Here is a 15,110-nt window from a genome sequence, read left to right as displayed (position 1 = left end):
ATGCATTATTTTTAATTATACTAATGTATCATATGTAATTATCAGTTACATAAAATTAATAAATCTGCCTCTTCGTGGACTGAAGGTTGAATGGCATTACGTATTTTTGGCTTGCATTTCCGGGTCCTTTGTTACAAAAAAAAAAAAAAAAAAAAAAAAGGAAAATAGTTCTGTAGGTGGATGTTCATCCAATAGAAACAGAATGAATTGATGTCAGGGAATAGGAATGGAAAATGATTGCAGACTATAGTATGGCGTTACAATAAAGGAAAAGAGAAAGCTTTTTGCAACCTTTTATATCAGTATTGTAATTAAAAGGTACCCTTGAAGCACAGAAGAATAGGGGAAGGGCTGCACTTATTTCTTGGTTGCATGTGTTACTTCTTTGTAATTCTATGATACAGCCAAACTCAGGAGAAACATGAAGGGTTTTTGTTGTAATAACAATTAGAAACAAGATGTTCCTATGTGATGTGGTAAGTTTGGACCATATCAGACACACAGTGTGTGAAGAGTTCAGTACTGTTCAAGTATGTGGAGTTGTTCTCTGTTTAACTTCACAGTTAAGAGCAGTTTGTGAATTTCAGTCCTTGCTTAACCTCCTGGTATGAGGTTTCCTGGCTTTGAGAAGGGAATTATGGATACTACCACGTATTTGTGAATATACGAGAAGTCGTACATGGCTCCTTATGAACATAAGGGTTTTTTATAGTCATGTACTTTCCAGAATGTGCATGCACAGACAACAGAGACATAAACATATGGATCTGCGTGAGACGCTTTATGGCACCTCTCAAATGCAAAGCTGCTTTTTTTTCCTGCTCAAAATATTATTGCTTTAAGTTTGGAAGTATTTTAGCACATTGTGTAGAGTAGTTCACCTGACTGATTTGCTTTTCCTTTTCCTTTTGAATATGACAAAACCATAAAATTGATCGGTTGAGGTTGACCTACAACTTTGCATAATAACACCAATTTTGATTCCTTACCAGGGAATTTTATAGCAAATCTCAAAGCTGCACTGGGACATGAAGTAATAAGAATAAATTACCTTGGTGACTGGGGCATGCAGTTTGGTATGTTTTGATATTTGTTTCTCCTGTTCACTTTTCAACTGTATAACGTGGTCTGGGTTTCCAACTTCAGTTTTTGCAGGCACATTGGATTCACCCTGAGCTCATAAAGAACAGTATTGTGTTGTTAGTCTCCTTAAGACAAAAACAAAGCAATCCAGAGTGATTCATCAGTGGTATGACGTACACTGCCATGCAAGAAATACAAGAGGAAATTTGCCCAATGGTTCCTCAGTAGCTCTCAGATTACCTGTGTGTTGCTTGAGGTTTATTTTTAAAGCACAGGAGAAATATTTTGAGTGTGCTGGTTGTACTTGTGGTGCTCTAGTAGCTGAACAGGCTACTGTTGCTGCCTCCATACATCACAAATACATGATACCGTATCTGTTGCATGTCAGTGGTGATACTACTGTCCTCCTCATTCAGATTTTGCATGGGTAATAGGAATAGTGGGAGAGTAAGTTTGTTAGCTTAGCTATGCCACACCTGTATGCATAAGAATAGAATGATTGTTTGGGGAAAAAAAAAAAAAAAAAGGAAGTTATATACTTGTATTTAGTTGTCTTTGTGTGTGTCTTTATATTTTTTTATTGTTTTTTTTTTTCCCTGTGGAAACAAGTTTGTTATTCACAGAGTATAACTAACTTGTTTAGCAACAGCATTTTGGTAGGTCAATGTGTTTGAGTGTTTGCATTATTAAAGGTATCCCAATACTTCCCCCAAAATATTCAGTTTGCCATTAAAATGTAGCAAAAGTAGAGGTGTGTAGGTAGAGAACGTGCAAGTGAGTTCTTAGAAGACTGTCAATCTTGCCTGCATGTGCATTTGCTTGCATGCATATACACACTGCTACCTCCACCAAAATGTCCATCAGGTAAGCGAGAACTGAGAAATCCTCTCATGCAGTCCTGCCTGGCTGGTATTTATTCCCTGACTAGAGTTCATTTGTGTCTGCTTGCTAGGTCTGTAAATACTGTTCACATATGGCAGTTGACCCATCCATAGGATTCCCAATTTTGTTATTTTTTTATGTTAATCTTGCATTTTAAATTTATCTACATTCTCCCCTTCTTTTCTAATCCCCCACCTGAAAGCTGATTTTGACCTATTTTTAGGAAGAAAAAAGAAACACAGCCATGCCCATTTTCTCATTCTTGAAAACTGATACGTTCATGGAAACTATAGAACGGCCACACAGTTTTTGCAGTGAGGTCTGGAAACAGCATTTATATTTATTTTTAATTGCCAAACACCAAGTGAAATGTCTATCAAGCAGTCATTTTAGCTCTTTCCAGCCCGTATACTGCCCCCTTCAGTTGAGCTGGTTCAATGCTTCGGGGGATTTTAATTAATCAACTTTGTGAGTAAAACTGGGTTAAAAATTTAGCAGAAATATCCTGCTCTGTTTATGTATTCATGTTCATCAGTAATGATGATACGCCTAAAAGGTATTTAGTTCTATCAGCTCTCCTTCTAGAGTAAATTCCTGGGTTGTAGACAGTTGGGTAAAATATTCTTATGACTGTGAGAGCAGTAATATAATTTATTTTATTTTATTTTTTTTCTTTCCTTTGTCAAATTATTTCCTCCACAGCTTGTCTGTTCTGATCGTGTTTCTGGTCAAACCATAGTTTATAGCAGTTTCACTTTACTTAGGATTTCTTGTAAGAATTGAATACAAAATGAGTTTACATAAAATTAAATAAATTTCATCATTACGTATTTCATTCATTTTTACCCCATAGACATTATTTTTTATCACCAGCGCTTGCATAATGAATGTGGCAATGGCAATTAAGCAATAAAATGCAAAAGGCAAAGTGCTTATCAGCTGACCTCATTCACTCTTTGGAGATAAATGGTACTCGTAAGTCTGAATATCAGGAAATTTAACACAAAGTTTCTAGAAAGAATAAAGATGACTGTGTGTTATTTACCTATATTCCTGTTGTCCAGAGCACAGCTGTTAAAAATGGTACCACTGACAGAGCAGTCCCAACTGTAGCTTTCCAGATGGGTGCTCCCTTCTCTATTTGGGCTGGCTCAGCTCAAATATGTGACAGGCTTTATAACAAATAACACAGTCATGCTTCACAGAATTATAGCATAGGAATATTAGTATATTAGTCCTTTCCCAGAAGCAGTGCTATAATTAACAATCTGTCAGCATTTCCATTACAACTCCCATTGTTGAAGGCTCTAAAAAATAATAATTGAAAACGTGTTTTGCTGAAAAATGGCGGAGCAGTCCTCAAGCTTGAAGCAGTTTTGGGGCAGGTTTCTTCAGGTAACAAATCTCAGGCAGTCGTTCCGTCTGTCAGTCCATCCATCTTCCTGACGCTCTGCTCTTAATAAATTCTGAATGCATTGGGCAACCTCAGCCAGATCTGACAAAAAATATCCCGGAGAACAAAGTTCTCCTAGTTTTGTGACAGCTGGCGGACGTGTAGGGGTAGGAATACAATGTAGTGCCTCCGGGGAGAGAAAGTTAACTTCTGAGCTCAGCCTGTCAGCTCACCAGTCAGCACATCTCAGTCAAATTGAGTCCCAGCTCGTGCTACATCTTGCCAGTAATTGGGGAGTATAACAAATATTTAGGAGAAGACAGAGACACGTTGAAGGAAGCGTTTGGGGTGAATGAAAGGTGGAAGCCTTGCTGGGGGTTGGACTGTGAAACCAGCATGGAAAAGTGGGGTGTGTAGGTACACTGAGAGATTGTTAAGAAGCCAAGCCCACAGAACTGGCTATCTTTAAAGAAACACCCTCTCAGTAGGATCAGACACATTTTGTTTCCTAAACTCTAACTTGTTTTTCCTATCTAAATCTGCTACAGCTTCTATCGCAGTCATTGTTTTCAGGAGGGAAGTTCTGGAGATAGCGCTGTTTGCTTAGCTGCTGAGGGCTTTTCAAAGGGGTGCCCGCATTCCTCAGATGCTGTCTTTATATCAATCCAGGTCCTTGTTGGCTCAGAAGGAAGAGATGACCTTAAAAGCAGCCTCAGATAATCCGAGAGGCTATGGGGTTAATATCGCTAGATTACGGAATGAATTAATGGGCTCTTTTGACTTAGACAATCAGCTGGGGGGTTGAATTTCTTGCCCTTTCAGATGGCTTTCAGAAAGTGCTGAAGCCAGATCAGATAATGTGAAGAAAAGCTGCACATTCTCAGCATTTAGCAAAAAGCTCCCTTCAAAGTACTGCACGAGTGGTATGTGAAATAACTGCGTTGTGTCCCAGTTTCTACTGTCCTTGAAGTGATAATGCTGCTAAGGGAGGAAGCCAAACAAGGGGGTTGATTATTCTGTTTGCTGGACAGTTTCCCTGTATGGCTTCGTGTTTTCAGCTGGTCACTGTGTAAAATACAACTTTATCTGCAAGTCTAGAAAGAAACTCCATTTATGAGGAACTGTAAAATTGACATTATATTTTATACTAATTTCTAGCTGTTAAAGCTTTTTTCATACAGCAGAATAAAAGGCTATGCTTTTGATCTCTTTATAGCCTGCACTTATTACATTGTTTAGATATGTAGGCAATTTGTCTTGTTACATAGAGTGCTAAGACAGGGCTTGCTTATTAAAACAACTTAATCAGCAAAACAATACACTCTGGGCTGGGCTGTTGTCTAACTCTGTATTTAATTGTTTTTCAAGGTTTACTGGGTGTTGGTTTCCAACAGTTTGGCGATAAAGAGAAGCTAAAATCCAGTCCTTTACAGCACCTTTTCGAGGTAAGTTCAGAGAAGACCATTTGGGTACTTCAGAGGATAATCCATTTAATGTCACCGTCAGTTTTGTACAGGATGGTGCCTCTGCAGGGTCACGAGGGACTTCTGCAATCATGTTGTACTTAAACAACTTCATTGAAAGACAGCTGCCTGTGACAGCAGGGACAGGTTTCATTAGACTGAAAAATACACCTCCTAAGGGAGGGAATTGAATGGGTCCTCGGGTTGCATGGGGTGCTGCTACTGCCACAGCTTGACCAGTATCAGCTGTCCTAACTCGGTAGCGATGACCTCTGAGCTCAGCTTTGGTGACTGTTGTGTGCTGGTTACCAAAGCTGTGTTCAGTTACACTGAAAGAAGTGGCATTAGTGGTATAAAAATGTTCTTGTTGCCAGTATTTTAGAACAAGTAATGTTTCATTTCCATTGCTCAGTACACAATTCACTATGGTTGGGGGCAGGTTATCTCTGAGGTGTTTTGGAGCTACTGTGGAGCCTTAACATACATACAGGTAATGAGAAGAGACTGTCACTTTTCAGACTGCTGTTCCAGCCCTGCAGATTGTTCTTTCTTTCAGCTGTGTGTAAGAGCCAGGACCATTAGAAGGTGCAATTTCTGTTGGCAGGCGTTAATGAAAAGCCTTCCAACAGCAGGGAAAGCTGTTTAATTGCAGGAGGGTGCTCTCTTGGTTGCCCACCATGCCTGCCTCGGCACAGTGCAGGTGTCACAGTTTGCATTTCTATGCATCAGGGACAAACGAATTCCCTGGAGTCTCCACACAGACTGTCATAGTTTAACAAGTCTTCTTTTTACAGAACTGATAGTATTTTGAATGTTCTTTTGCTCCATCCAAATATGTGTAATATCATGCAAGTCGGTATTTATTTCTTCCTTTTTACCAGTTCCTACATTACTTCTTGTTTCAAACAGTGCAATAGGCAAAAAAAAAAAAAAAAAAGGCTTTTGTGAATCTTTTGATACTTTTAAGTTATCTTTGGTTGACAGTGTGTGTTGTACCCATCCAACAGCCACAAGGATGCTGAGTTAAGCTTTACTTTCCAAGCTGGATGTGGGAACTATTGCTAATGCAGGTGTTCAGGCAGTACGTCGGGCTAACCCTTTCACATAAACCTGCTTACTGGCAAAGGAACAAAGTGTGGTTGAAAGCTTGGGCACTGTACAACTGAATACATATTAGGCAGGTTGTTTATGTGGCAGAATAGCTTCTTCTGAGTTTGCCAGCCTCTCTGACATAGGAGTGTTTTGTTTTCTCGTTCCCTCCCCCATGAAGCCTGCTCAAGAAAATTGATAGATTATTAGCGTGGATGTGTTTTAGAGCCTTAGGACTGATTTCCAGAGAGAGAAAGTAGTAGTCGCATTCTTGTGGTTATGCATTGATGTATGTTATATAATTCTTATTTATAATTTCAGTCCATTCTTAGGATTTAAAATTTGCCTACTTGAATTTTACATTAAAGCTTTAGCTTAATGCAGCTTTACATGCTGCTGCAATAGATTGCAGCAGCACGTAGGCCTTAGGACCTTAAAAATTATCTTTAGATTTAGTGAATAGTGTTCAGTTGAGCTGTAAGATTCTAAAGCAGTAATTGTTTGAGACCAAATTACAGTTCTCAAATATCCCCTATTTTTAACTGTTTGTTCAGCTGTGTTCCTGGACTGTATCAAATACAGAAGCACGTTTTAAAGGGGTGTTTTTCTGCTGTTGTATGAAACCAATCTTTCCTATAGCTACATGAACTTCAAAAATTTCCGTGGCACCGTCTCTGTATAAATAAATATGTGGATGAACGTATCTTTCCAAATAGCTTTGCACCTTATATTTTGGCCAAGCGTCACATTCAAATATGTCTTTTGCATTATTTTTGCTCTACAGCATCAGAGATGGGGAAGGGGTTAGAGTGTGTCAAGCCATTGTTCGTGGGAGGGGGAGCATTGTTCTTGGACACGGTAGAATTTTTCCTCTACTTTAAGTTCCTTTTTTGTGGCAGAACTAAGCAAACATTAATCTTTGAGGCTTGTCAGCAATACTCTAAAAATCTTGGGACATGAAAGGAAGGGGAAAAGTTCAAGAGTTTTGCTGTGAAAGCTTTTTTTTATAGGCAGACCCATTCAAGCAAGGTATTCTTGGCAAACTCGTCTGAACATTGCAAGAGTGAAGTTTATATTATTAAGATTGCAGTGATTCGGGGATCAAAACTCTCTTACAAAGACTTGAAAGTTAATCCACTTTGAACTCTTTGGGTCTAAATACACAGTGTAACCACTGGTCAATGTTATTATTTTTACGTAATACTATATCTTTTTAAAAACTTTTCAATCAGCTTTCAAATTCTTACACATGGAGACAAGAGAATCACTGTCTGGTGAAATATTTGGCCTCTGTATAGAAAGGAATTTGTTTATGAACAGGAGAGCCAATTTTGGTGTACCTTGGTAAGATCAGCTAACGAGTTAGTAACACTTCTAGCTAACTATTAGTGCATGTGCCTTTCTAGTCAGGTGTTGACATTCGTATACTTGACTCCAGCCACAGAGAGGCAGCAAGTGTTAGTGTAGATACGTAGTACTATAAGTATGTGGCTTTTGGCTCAGAACTCTTGGTGGTGGTGGTGGTTTGGTTTCAATTTGTTTTTTTGTCATTTATTTTTGGTACAACAATGGCACCACCTAGGGTGCTGCTTCAACTGCCAGCTAATTTCTAGGCAGTGCAAAGTATCAACTTTGTGGTCCTCTGAAGAAAGGTCTCTGGTTTAAAAGTGTGTGATGATTTCCCCTTCATGCAAATTATTTCTTCCATATTCTGCTGCTGTGGTTGTTTCAAGGTTATGAAGACACTGGTAGGAACAGCAGTAAAAAATTATGACATTAGTCTTGTTTCAAGATAAGCTAGCTGCACATTTTCCTGTTGGAGTTTAGGCTAGTCGTTCATCCTTTAAATAGGAAATGTGTTCCTTTAACACAGCTTTAACATTTTTGACATTAAAAACGTCACCTTTAGTCTGTTTGTTTGTCTTATTCTTGTAGAACTTTATTTTTGTTTGAGGAGAGCATTATATTTCTTCAACAATTTCAGTGCCGTTATATTTTAGGTGTATGTGCAGATTAACAAAGCAGCAGAAGATGAAAACATTAAAAAGCTGGCTGCAGATTTCTTTAGAAAACTGGAGGAACATGATGAGCAGACGTTGTCACTTTGGAAACAATTTAGAGGCTTCAGCATTGAAGAATACATCCGAATTTATAAGGTACAAATAATTCACTGCTTTTTATGTGTTGCTGGTAAAATGGTCTCCTTTTATCTGTTGGTCCATCAATATAATTGACAGCACCTTCTCATCCAAGAGACTGCAACTTAAGACTAGAGGCTGATGTAATGTTGTGAATTCGTTGCCTTTCTGGTAAACTTCACACTGTCAAGGGGAAGATGTTTCTAAATATGCCAGGTTATGCTCTGTTCTGTTTGGAAAAAGCACAGTAGTTGATTAAACATCAAAGTGGAGAGTCATTTAGTTTCTGGCAACCTAGACAGGTTTTGTTTAACGGGGTCCGTCTAATTGGACTGTTGACTAATCCTCCATTCTCAGGAGCCCTGAAGCCAGGAGCATGGCACTGAGCAACAGTGCAAACCAGCGTTAGCTGAATATCATTCAGATCTGCTTCACGTTTGAAGTCAGGAACAACCCACTAAATTTAAGTTTCCACGTTATAAATTTTATTGGGAGATAACTCTGTTTTCACATTTCTGATGTGATAATGTGGAGTTGTGTAGCAGCAGGAGATTACAATAGTAATCAGTGCATAAGTACTCTGTAGGTCGAGTTGAACTAACATACAGCCATCTGTTGTATACTGTAACCTCAAGAGTGGAGCTGGTGTCCACCATTTTGTGGGAGAAGTTTGCACTATTGACCACAAAATCAGTGCTATGAAATTGTGAAACGGGAGTGGAAATAAACCTCCTGTCACTGAACCCAGTCTCTTGGTATTAATAGGACATAGTCTTGCTCCAGAACCACCTGAATCCATCTGAAAACAAGCTAGTGTTTTTCTTTCCTACATTCTTGCAATAAGATTCTGGAGTGGGTGCCTGATTTTGAACTGTTTGGTTGATTATTTTTTTTTCTAACTTCCAGTTCCGAGGAGTTTATAATTAGTTATGCAACTGCCCTCTGCTAGCATGATTCTTCACTTCAAATAGCACTTTTCATCCCCCTCCTCATGACGTATTTATAGACGTGTCTTCTTTCATCTTTGTTTTGCGAAGTTAAAAGAGAAGTGGCCTGCCCTACCCTCAATAATCCAGATAACCTCGCTGTTTCTTTAATTTCTTCCCTGGAAGGTATCGCTGGATTCATGCCTAGCACCCTAAGTTAAGTCTCCTACGTGAGGCACAGCTTTGATAATTCTAGTGGGAACCTGACCTGTTAGGGTGAATGGAGTGTTGGGCTGTGTCTGCAACTGCATCGTGATGGTTACTCATCATCCATCACATGATGGTGGATACAGCTAGATCTCGCTCTCCCAATTCCTTTTCAAACCAATAAATATCAGCTTTTCTTATCCTCAGTTAAAAACCTCATCCCTTGTACTATTATATTATATTTCACCCTGTTTTGGCAGTTAGTCATCCAGGTTCTCCTAGGTGTACTTTCAGCCTTCCTAGCAACGGTGATTTCTGTGTGCTCAGCAAAGTTTGTGAGCAGCTCCTGCTTTTTTTTTTTTTTTCCTCCTTTAAATCCTTTAAAATAGGATTGGCTTCAAGGCCAGGTAACTGTAGTCCACTGGTTTTGCCTTTAGCACAGCAAGTTAATTACATACCCCAGAACTTCCATAGTAATCACTCTCTCCAGTTTATTCTTAATTTCTCTGACGTTATATCCAACATTGCATTCAGCTCGGGGAGATTAATTCTCATGCAGAAATTGATTATATCAAAATCCAAATGTATTTTCCTTTTAACAATGAAGTGACATTTCTTGGAATAAAATCCATTTTTGCTCTCTGACCCATGGCACAGATCTGTGATCTGACTTAATTGGAAGAAATGATTTGCCTTAATCTAACAATGTTTCTTTTCTTTCATATTCTTGGAACCTTTCAGCGCCTAGGAGTCCACTTTGATGAGTATTCTGGCGAATCATTTTATCAAGAGAAATCCCAGGAAGTTCTGAGGATGTTGGAGGATAAAGGACTCCTTCAGAAAACAATGTATGACCTGGTTTTCAGTCTACTGGTGTGGTTTATTTAACATTTCAGTTAAAAGATAAGATGACTGCAGTGTGTATGTAACCTACAGGAAAGTGTTTTCTTTATATGGTTTCAATAGCTGTTCTAATAGAAAACCAACAGGGCTTGTGCAATCATAGAGAAAAAATGTTTGCCTTTTTTGTCACTAACCCTGAAGCCTGGCCATGACAAATTAGGTGCAATGACAGCAGTCAGCTCCTAATGGCTTTTTCAGCTGTTGATTAGTTTGGTAGCTGCGTGTGTCAATTAACAAGGAGAGTCAGAGGAGATCTTTGCTTCCGCGTGCTGCCTGCCTGAATGGGGAAGAAAACTATATTCACAGAATGTACCAGAATATGAGGAGGTGGTTCTCTGACATCACCAGTGGTGACAACAGGCTTGGAGGAATGGTCTTTGACAAGGCTTCTGGGAGGCAGTCATTCAAGGAAAGATCAAGATTGTTCAGAGTGGATGGGGTCATACGGCAAGAGGCCTTCTGGTTTGTTTCTGTCTTACCTGAAGTCTACCTGTATTTTGAATCTGGACTGCATTTACTTCAGCCTTTTCTCTCATCTTACAGAAAAGGGACAGGAGTTGTGGATCTTTCAGAAAAGAAAGACCTCTCGTTGTATTCCACAGTCATGCGTAGTGATGGGACATCTCTTTATATAACAAGGCAAGTAAGTTCATCTGTGTTTATTAGGTTTTATTTGGCCAGTAAACTTTTGTGCATGAGCACATTTGTAACAGTACAGACTTTGAAGCTTTTAATTTTTGTGATGGAACATATTGGCTAATGAGTAATTGTAACTGGCACTAGCAATGTAACTATGATGGGATGAAAATGACTGGGGAAAAACAACTGTTTTTAAATACTTTTAATTCCCTTAGCCAGTCTGTTAGTAAATCTCCCCTTTCCATAAGTCATAATACTTTCTCCAGCTACTAGCTTTGAAAACAAAGCCAAGATGTCTTCATCTCATAAACACTTGACAAATGAAGGTTTTAGAAAAACCATTGCTTAAAACGTTTATTTACAGTGTGCTGCTGAAGAAAATGGCTTGTTCAACCATGTCTTCATTGACTCAGTGGACCACCAGCACTGCACCATCAATTTTATCACTGTTTTTCTCCCTTCTCATCAGTAAAATTCCTCTTGGATATTTTGATAGGGAAGTCTTAAAAGCTTATTTGGGCCAGTAATTTAAATCAGATCATCAGATGTCTAGCCCTCGGGATAAACCATACATTTTTTCAGGAGAAGAGTATTAGGGGCTGCAATCAATCCTGCACATCAGGTAGCTGCTGAATCTCAGAGCCTGACAGAGACGAGGCTGCCACAGTTCCATGCCCATAGTCCCAACCAACCAACCAATACCTGGGTACATGAGCCTCCAAGGCCATAGGGCAGCTCCAGTTGCTTGTACAGACACAGCCACGTTGGATTCCTCCAGTAACTGGGCTTAGATATGGGGTCCATCCATCAGCTGGCCTTGGATCCTCACTTTCTCCTGTTGCCTCCTACACAGAGGCCCACACGTATACAGACGGGTCTCTCAGTCAACCCCGCCGGCCCCACAGTCTGGTAGTTGGCGTGGACCTCCTGTTATCTCCAGTAGCCATCTCCTTTGGTACCCCAACCTTGAAGACACACACCTACCTGGCTCTGAGGGTGCTTCAACTACCTGCCGTATGACCTGTAGCCCTTAGTTCCAGTGACTGACACGTAGACCTGCAAACGCTTGCATATGCACAAAAGAGAGTCCCTCACCCAGAAAAGTTAGTAATGGAGTTTAAGGAGAAGGCAGGACAGATTGGACTGACCAGGTGCAAAGCATGGCCAAGCCCAGACAGACTTCTTCTGTCCATAAAAACTGGTTCCTCGGTAATTTTCATAGGCAGTGGTTTAAAAAAACAATTCAAAGTGCATGTTGTGAACAAAGCACAGATGTCCTCTTTTTCGCTCCAATATGGCACTCCTCTCTCCTTCATAAGAGTAGGTAATTTTCTGAAGTGGCAAATAATGAGGCTTGTTTAGTTTGAGTGAAAGTCCAAATAGTTTCTTACTATCTCTTTCAGAGATCTTGCTGCTGCTATAGACCGAATGAACAAGCATAGCTGCGATACTATGATTTACGTGGTAAGTAATTCTAGATACATGAACACTTTGAGCCTCTCTCCAATAATCTGGGGGGATCTCTTGCTCCCAAATACAACTTAGGCACATGGTGGTTTTGGCAGTAACACAGATTGTCTTCGTTGCCCAGAAGCTATGCCTCAGTCTGGCAGTATTTCTTGGTTCTGTTTCAGTTCATGACCCACAGAATGGTTGAAAAATTATTCTCTGTTTTAAAATTTCATTTTAATTTGTTTTAAAGAAACCTTTATTCCATTGGCATTATATTTTCTATATTAATGTAGTAATTAATATTTAAACGAGTCAGAAAAAGCTTTTAGTGTTATAAGGGGTTGTAATATTATAAATTAATGTTCTAAAATGAATCTAGATTTATTCTAAAGTCCTGATATGTTATCTGTGATGTAAATTCTTCTAGTGTTGAACAGTGCCTCTATTTCATTATGTTAGAATTTATACATGAAATACTGTTTAATCAATCTGAAGAAAGCAGTTGTAGGCAGGGAGCCTTTTTATATTTCTGTGCTTGATTGTTTTGCTTTTTAACAATTCCAGCAGTGTCAGTAATAAGCTGTAGGGTTATCTTCTCAATTATGTGGAACTTTTTTTTTTTTTTTTTAGCTTCATAACCACCAAGGATGGATCACATGATGCTTTTAAATGTTCTTTTTTTCCCAGATTTAGAAAAAAATGTTTTGAAAATCATGTTCTATTATGACCAATGAACAGTCAATTAATGACCTGTGGAAAAAAACGTACACATTCTGGCATGTTCTTTGTGATGTGATAATGCCTGTGTATTTTCTCTGGTACAGTTTTTTCAAAAGCCAATATAATGTTACAAATACCACGATTTGAGGGAGAAGTCAATAAACATAAAAGTAAATACCAACGTAGTTTAAGTGGGACTTTTCATTAAGTCACATTCCTCCTTTTATTTTCAGTCTTCAGGAAATTTCTGCTAGCTTGTCATTCCAACATGTGATCACAGAACAGGTTTTTGTTGTTGTTTTATTTTTCTTGGTTTGTTTAGTGGTGCTGTGTTTTGTTTTGTTTTTTTTTTTGCCTCTGCTGGCTGCGACACGCTAGAGTCACTGGCATCAAAGAGCAGTGTGGCTGTGAAAGTGCAATTCATTAGGAGTTAAGGAAGCTTCCTGCTAGTTCATGTAGCTAGGTAATTATCTCTATTTGTACTTGTTATACCATGAGCTAGTGGGGACCAAGGGAGAAAGAACAATTAGAAAGAAAATTACTGGGTATTCTGCACAAATCAGGATGTGCGCTGAATGTTAAGCTAATGGAGTGAGCACATTAGCTCACTCCATTAGCTTAACGTGTGTGGAAACAATAGTCTCGTATTAACAGGTTGCTCACAGCTGAATTGGAATAACTGAATTTTTGTTTTCATTAGGTCAACTTGCTTAAAAGAACATTAAATTGGTTTAGTAGCTGTAAAGCTGTAAATCAGTGGTTTGTAGTAAAATAATCCTACTTATTTCATAGAAATGCAGTGATTTGAGCAAAATAGCCAAAACGTTATAAAATGCATGACACTTATTAAAAATGTGAGGAAATTTCAGCTGAATGTTGCACGCAAAACAGGAGATGAAAACTCTTATGTATGAAAAATAAATCATAATCCCTACTGTCAGACAGCAAACTTCTCCCATAAAGCTAACCACTTGGATTACATTTGGACGTGTATAATTAGGGGCTTGTACAGGTTAAAAAAAAAAATAATAAATTCTTCATAATACAAATCTTCTTAAGCATTTGTGTTACTTTTGCCATGCTGTGGAGCTGTGCAAAAAATGTGGTGTTTTATGAAGTGGTAGTGTCTGTGGGTTTGTCTTTTTTCCTGCTTACACATCCGTGTTTTGATTATTAGTGTTAGGCTGAGATAAAGCTGTGTGGTACTCCTAGTACTTATTTCCATCTTTCTCAACAAATTTGGTTTTCGTGAAATTTTAATTAGGTGATTTGTTTAAGCATAACAGTCACTGTTATGCTTCTTGCAGTATCACACAGCTTCCAAACCACAGGAGTCGATGCTTCATTTTCAGGTGACCGGCTGAAACCTGGCACTTAGCTTCTACTGCCTAATAAGTAGTCTTAGCTTGGCCTCTCTTTTCATCTTCTTATTTCCTTGGTAGCTTACAGGACTACAGAAATAATCTTTTAGATTATTTACTTTTAATGATTTTAAACATTGCTCTGTACATTGTTTTTACATACGTAGGTCCTACAGGTAATTACAAACTTAAGTTCTGCACTGTGAACAGTCATGAAGGAAGTAAGTGTTAGAAGGACTGGCATCTTTTGATTGCTTACAGAAGACTGCAGCCCTTCAAAGAGGCTTTTAAATGCTGGCCCAAGTGGTAAGGGACATGCTCTTGTACTTAGAAAACAAAGCTAGTTGCTGTCACAGAATGTATAATGTCTCATAAAACAGGAGTAGAATTGAATTCAGACTTAATGTGGAGCAGAGGAAACAGCAAGGCAGCGTTGGCCAGTACAGTGAGCAGCCCTTAATCTAAGCTTCATAAAGTTTATTGAAAGACCTTTTAGCAAGAGAGATCTTGCTTTATTTCATGTACTGAGAGCTTTTCCTGTATGTGAGGTGCGTGGAAAAGAGCTTGGAAGGCCTTGTTTGAAATGCGAACCACCACTGTCCATTTATTTATTAGCTTTGCTCCTCTGCAGGAGAGAGGTGATGAGGAGCTGAACAAGTTATGAGGAACTGTGAAAGAGGAAGCAGGTGCTTTAGGCTCAATGCAGTGGTAGAGCTGAGAAAAAAACACAGATAAGCACCTCACCCACTGCTCACTCCCTGTCTTGGAATGCCAAACAAATAAGGAAATACTGGTTATTGAATTATCTCAGCAGTCTTGTCAGCCTTGTGTTTTAGGGAGGGATAAAGACTCTT

The 15,110-nt window shown here is 38.9% G+C and overlaps 1 protein-coding gene across 2 annotated transcripts in view; it reads left to right on the top strand.

The window, feature by feature from the left end:
* RARS2 (arginyl-tRNA synthetase 2, mitochondrial) overlaps positions 1-15,110 on the top strand; it is a 39,437-nt gene that overhangs the window by 10,848 nt on the left and 13,479 nt on the right. For both annotated transcript variants that reach the window (XM_084283437.1, XM_084283436.1), the window contains exons 7-12: positions 993-1,076; positions 4,727-4,803; positions 7,911-8,066; positions 9,923-10,029; positions 10,628-10,723; positions 12,127-12,187. In XM_084283437.1, the coding sequence (XP_084139563.1) occupies positions 993-1,076; positions 4,727-4,803; positions 7,911-8,066; positions 9,923-10,029; positions 10,628-10,723; positions 12,127-12,187 (581 nt within the window). The remainder of the gene's footprint in view (positions 1-992; positions 1,077-4,726; positions 4,804-7,910; positions 8,067-9,922; positions 10,030-10,627; positions 10,724-12,126; positions 12,188-15,110) is intronic.

Source organism: Netta rufina (genome assembly GCF_964035555.1).
Source record: "Netta rufina genome assembly, chromosome: 3".
Lineage (NCBI taxonomy): Eukaryota > Metazoa > Chordata > Aves > Anseriformes > Anatidae > Netta > Netta rufina.
Note: the sequence above shows the minus strand (reverse complement) of the source record. Positions and strands in the feature narration are given on the sequence as shown.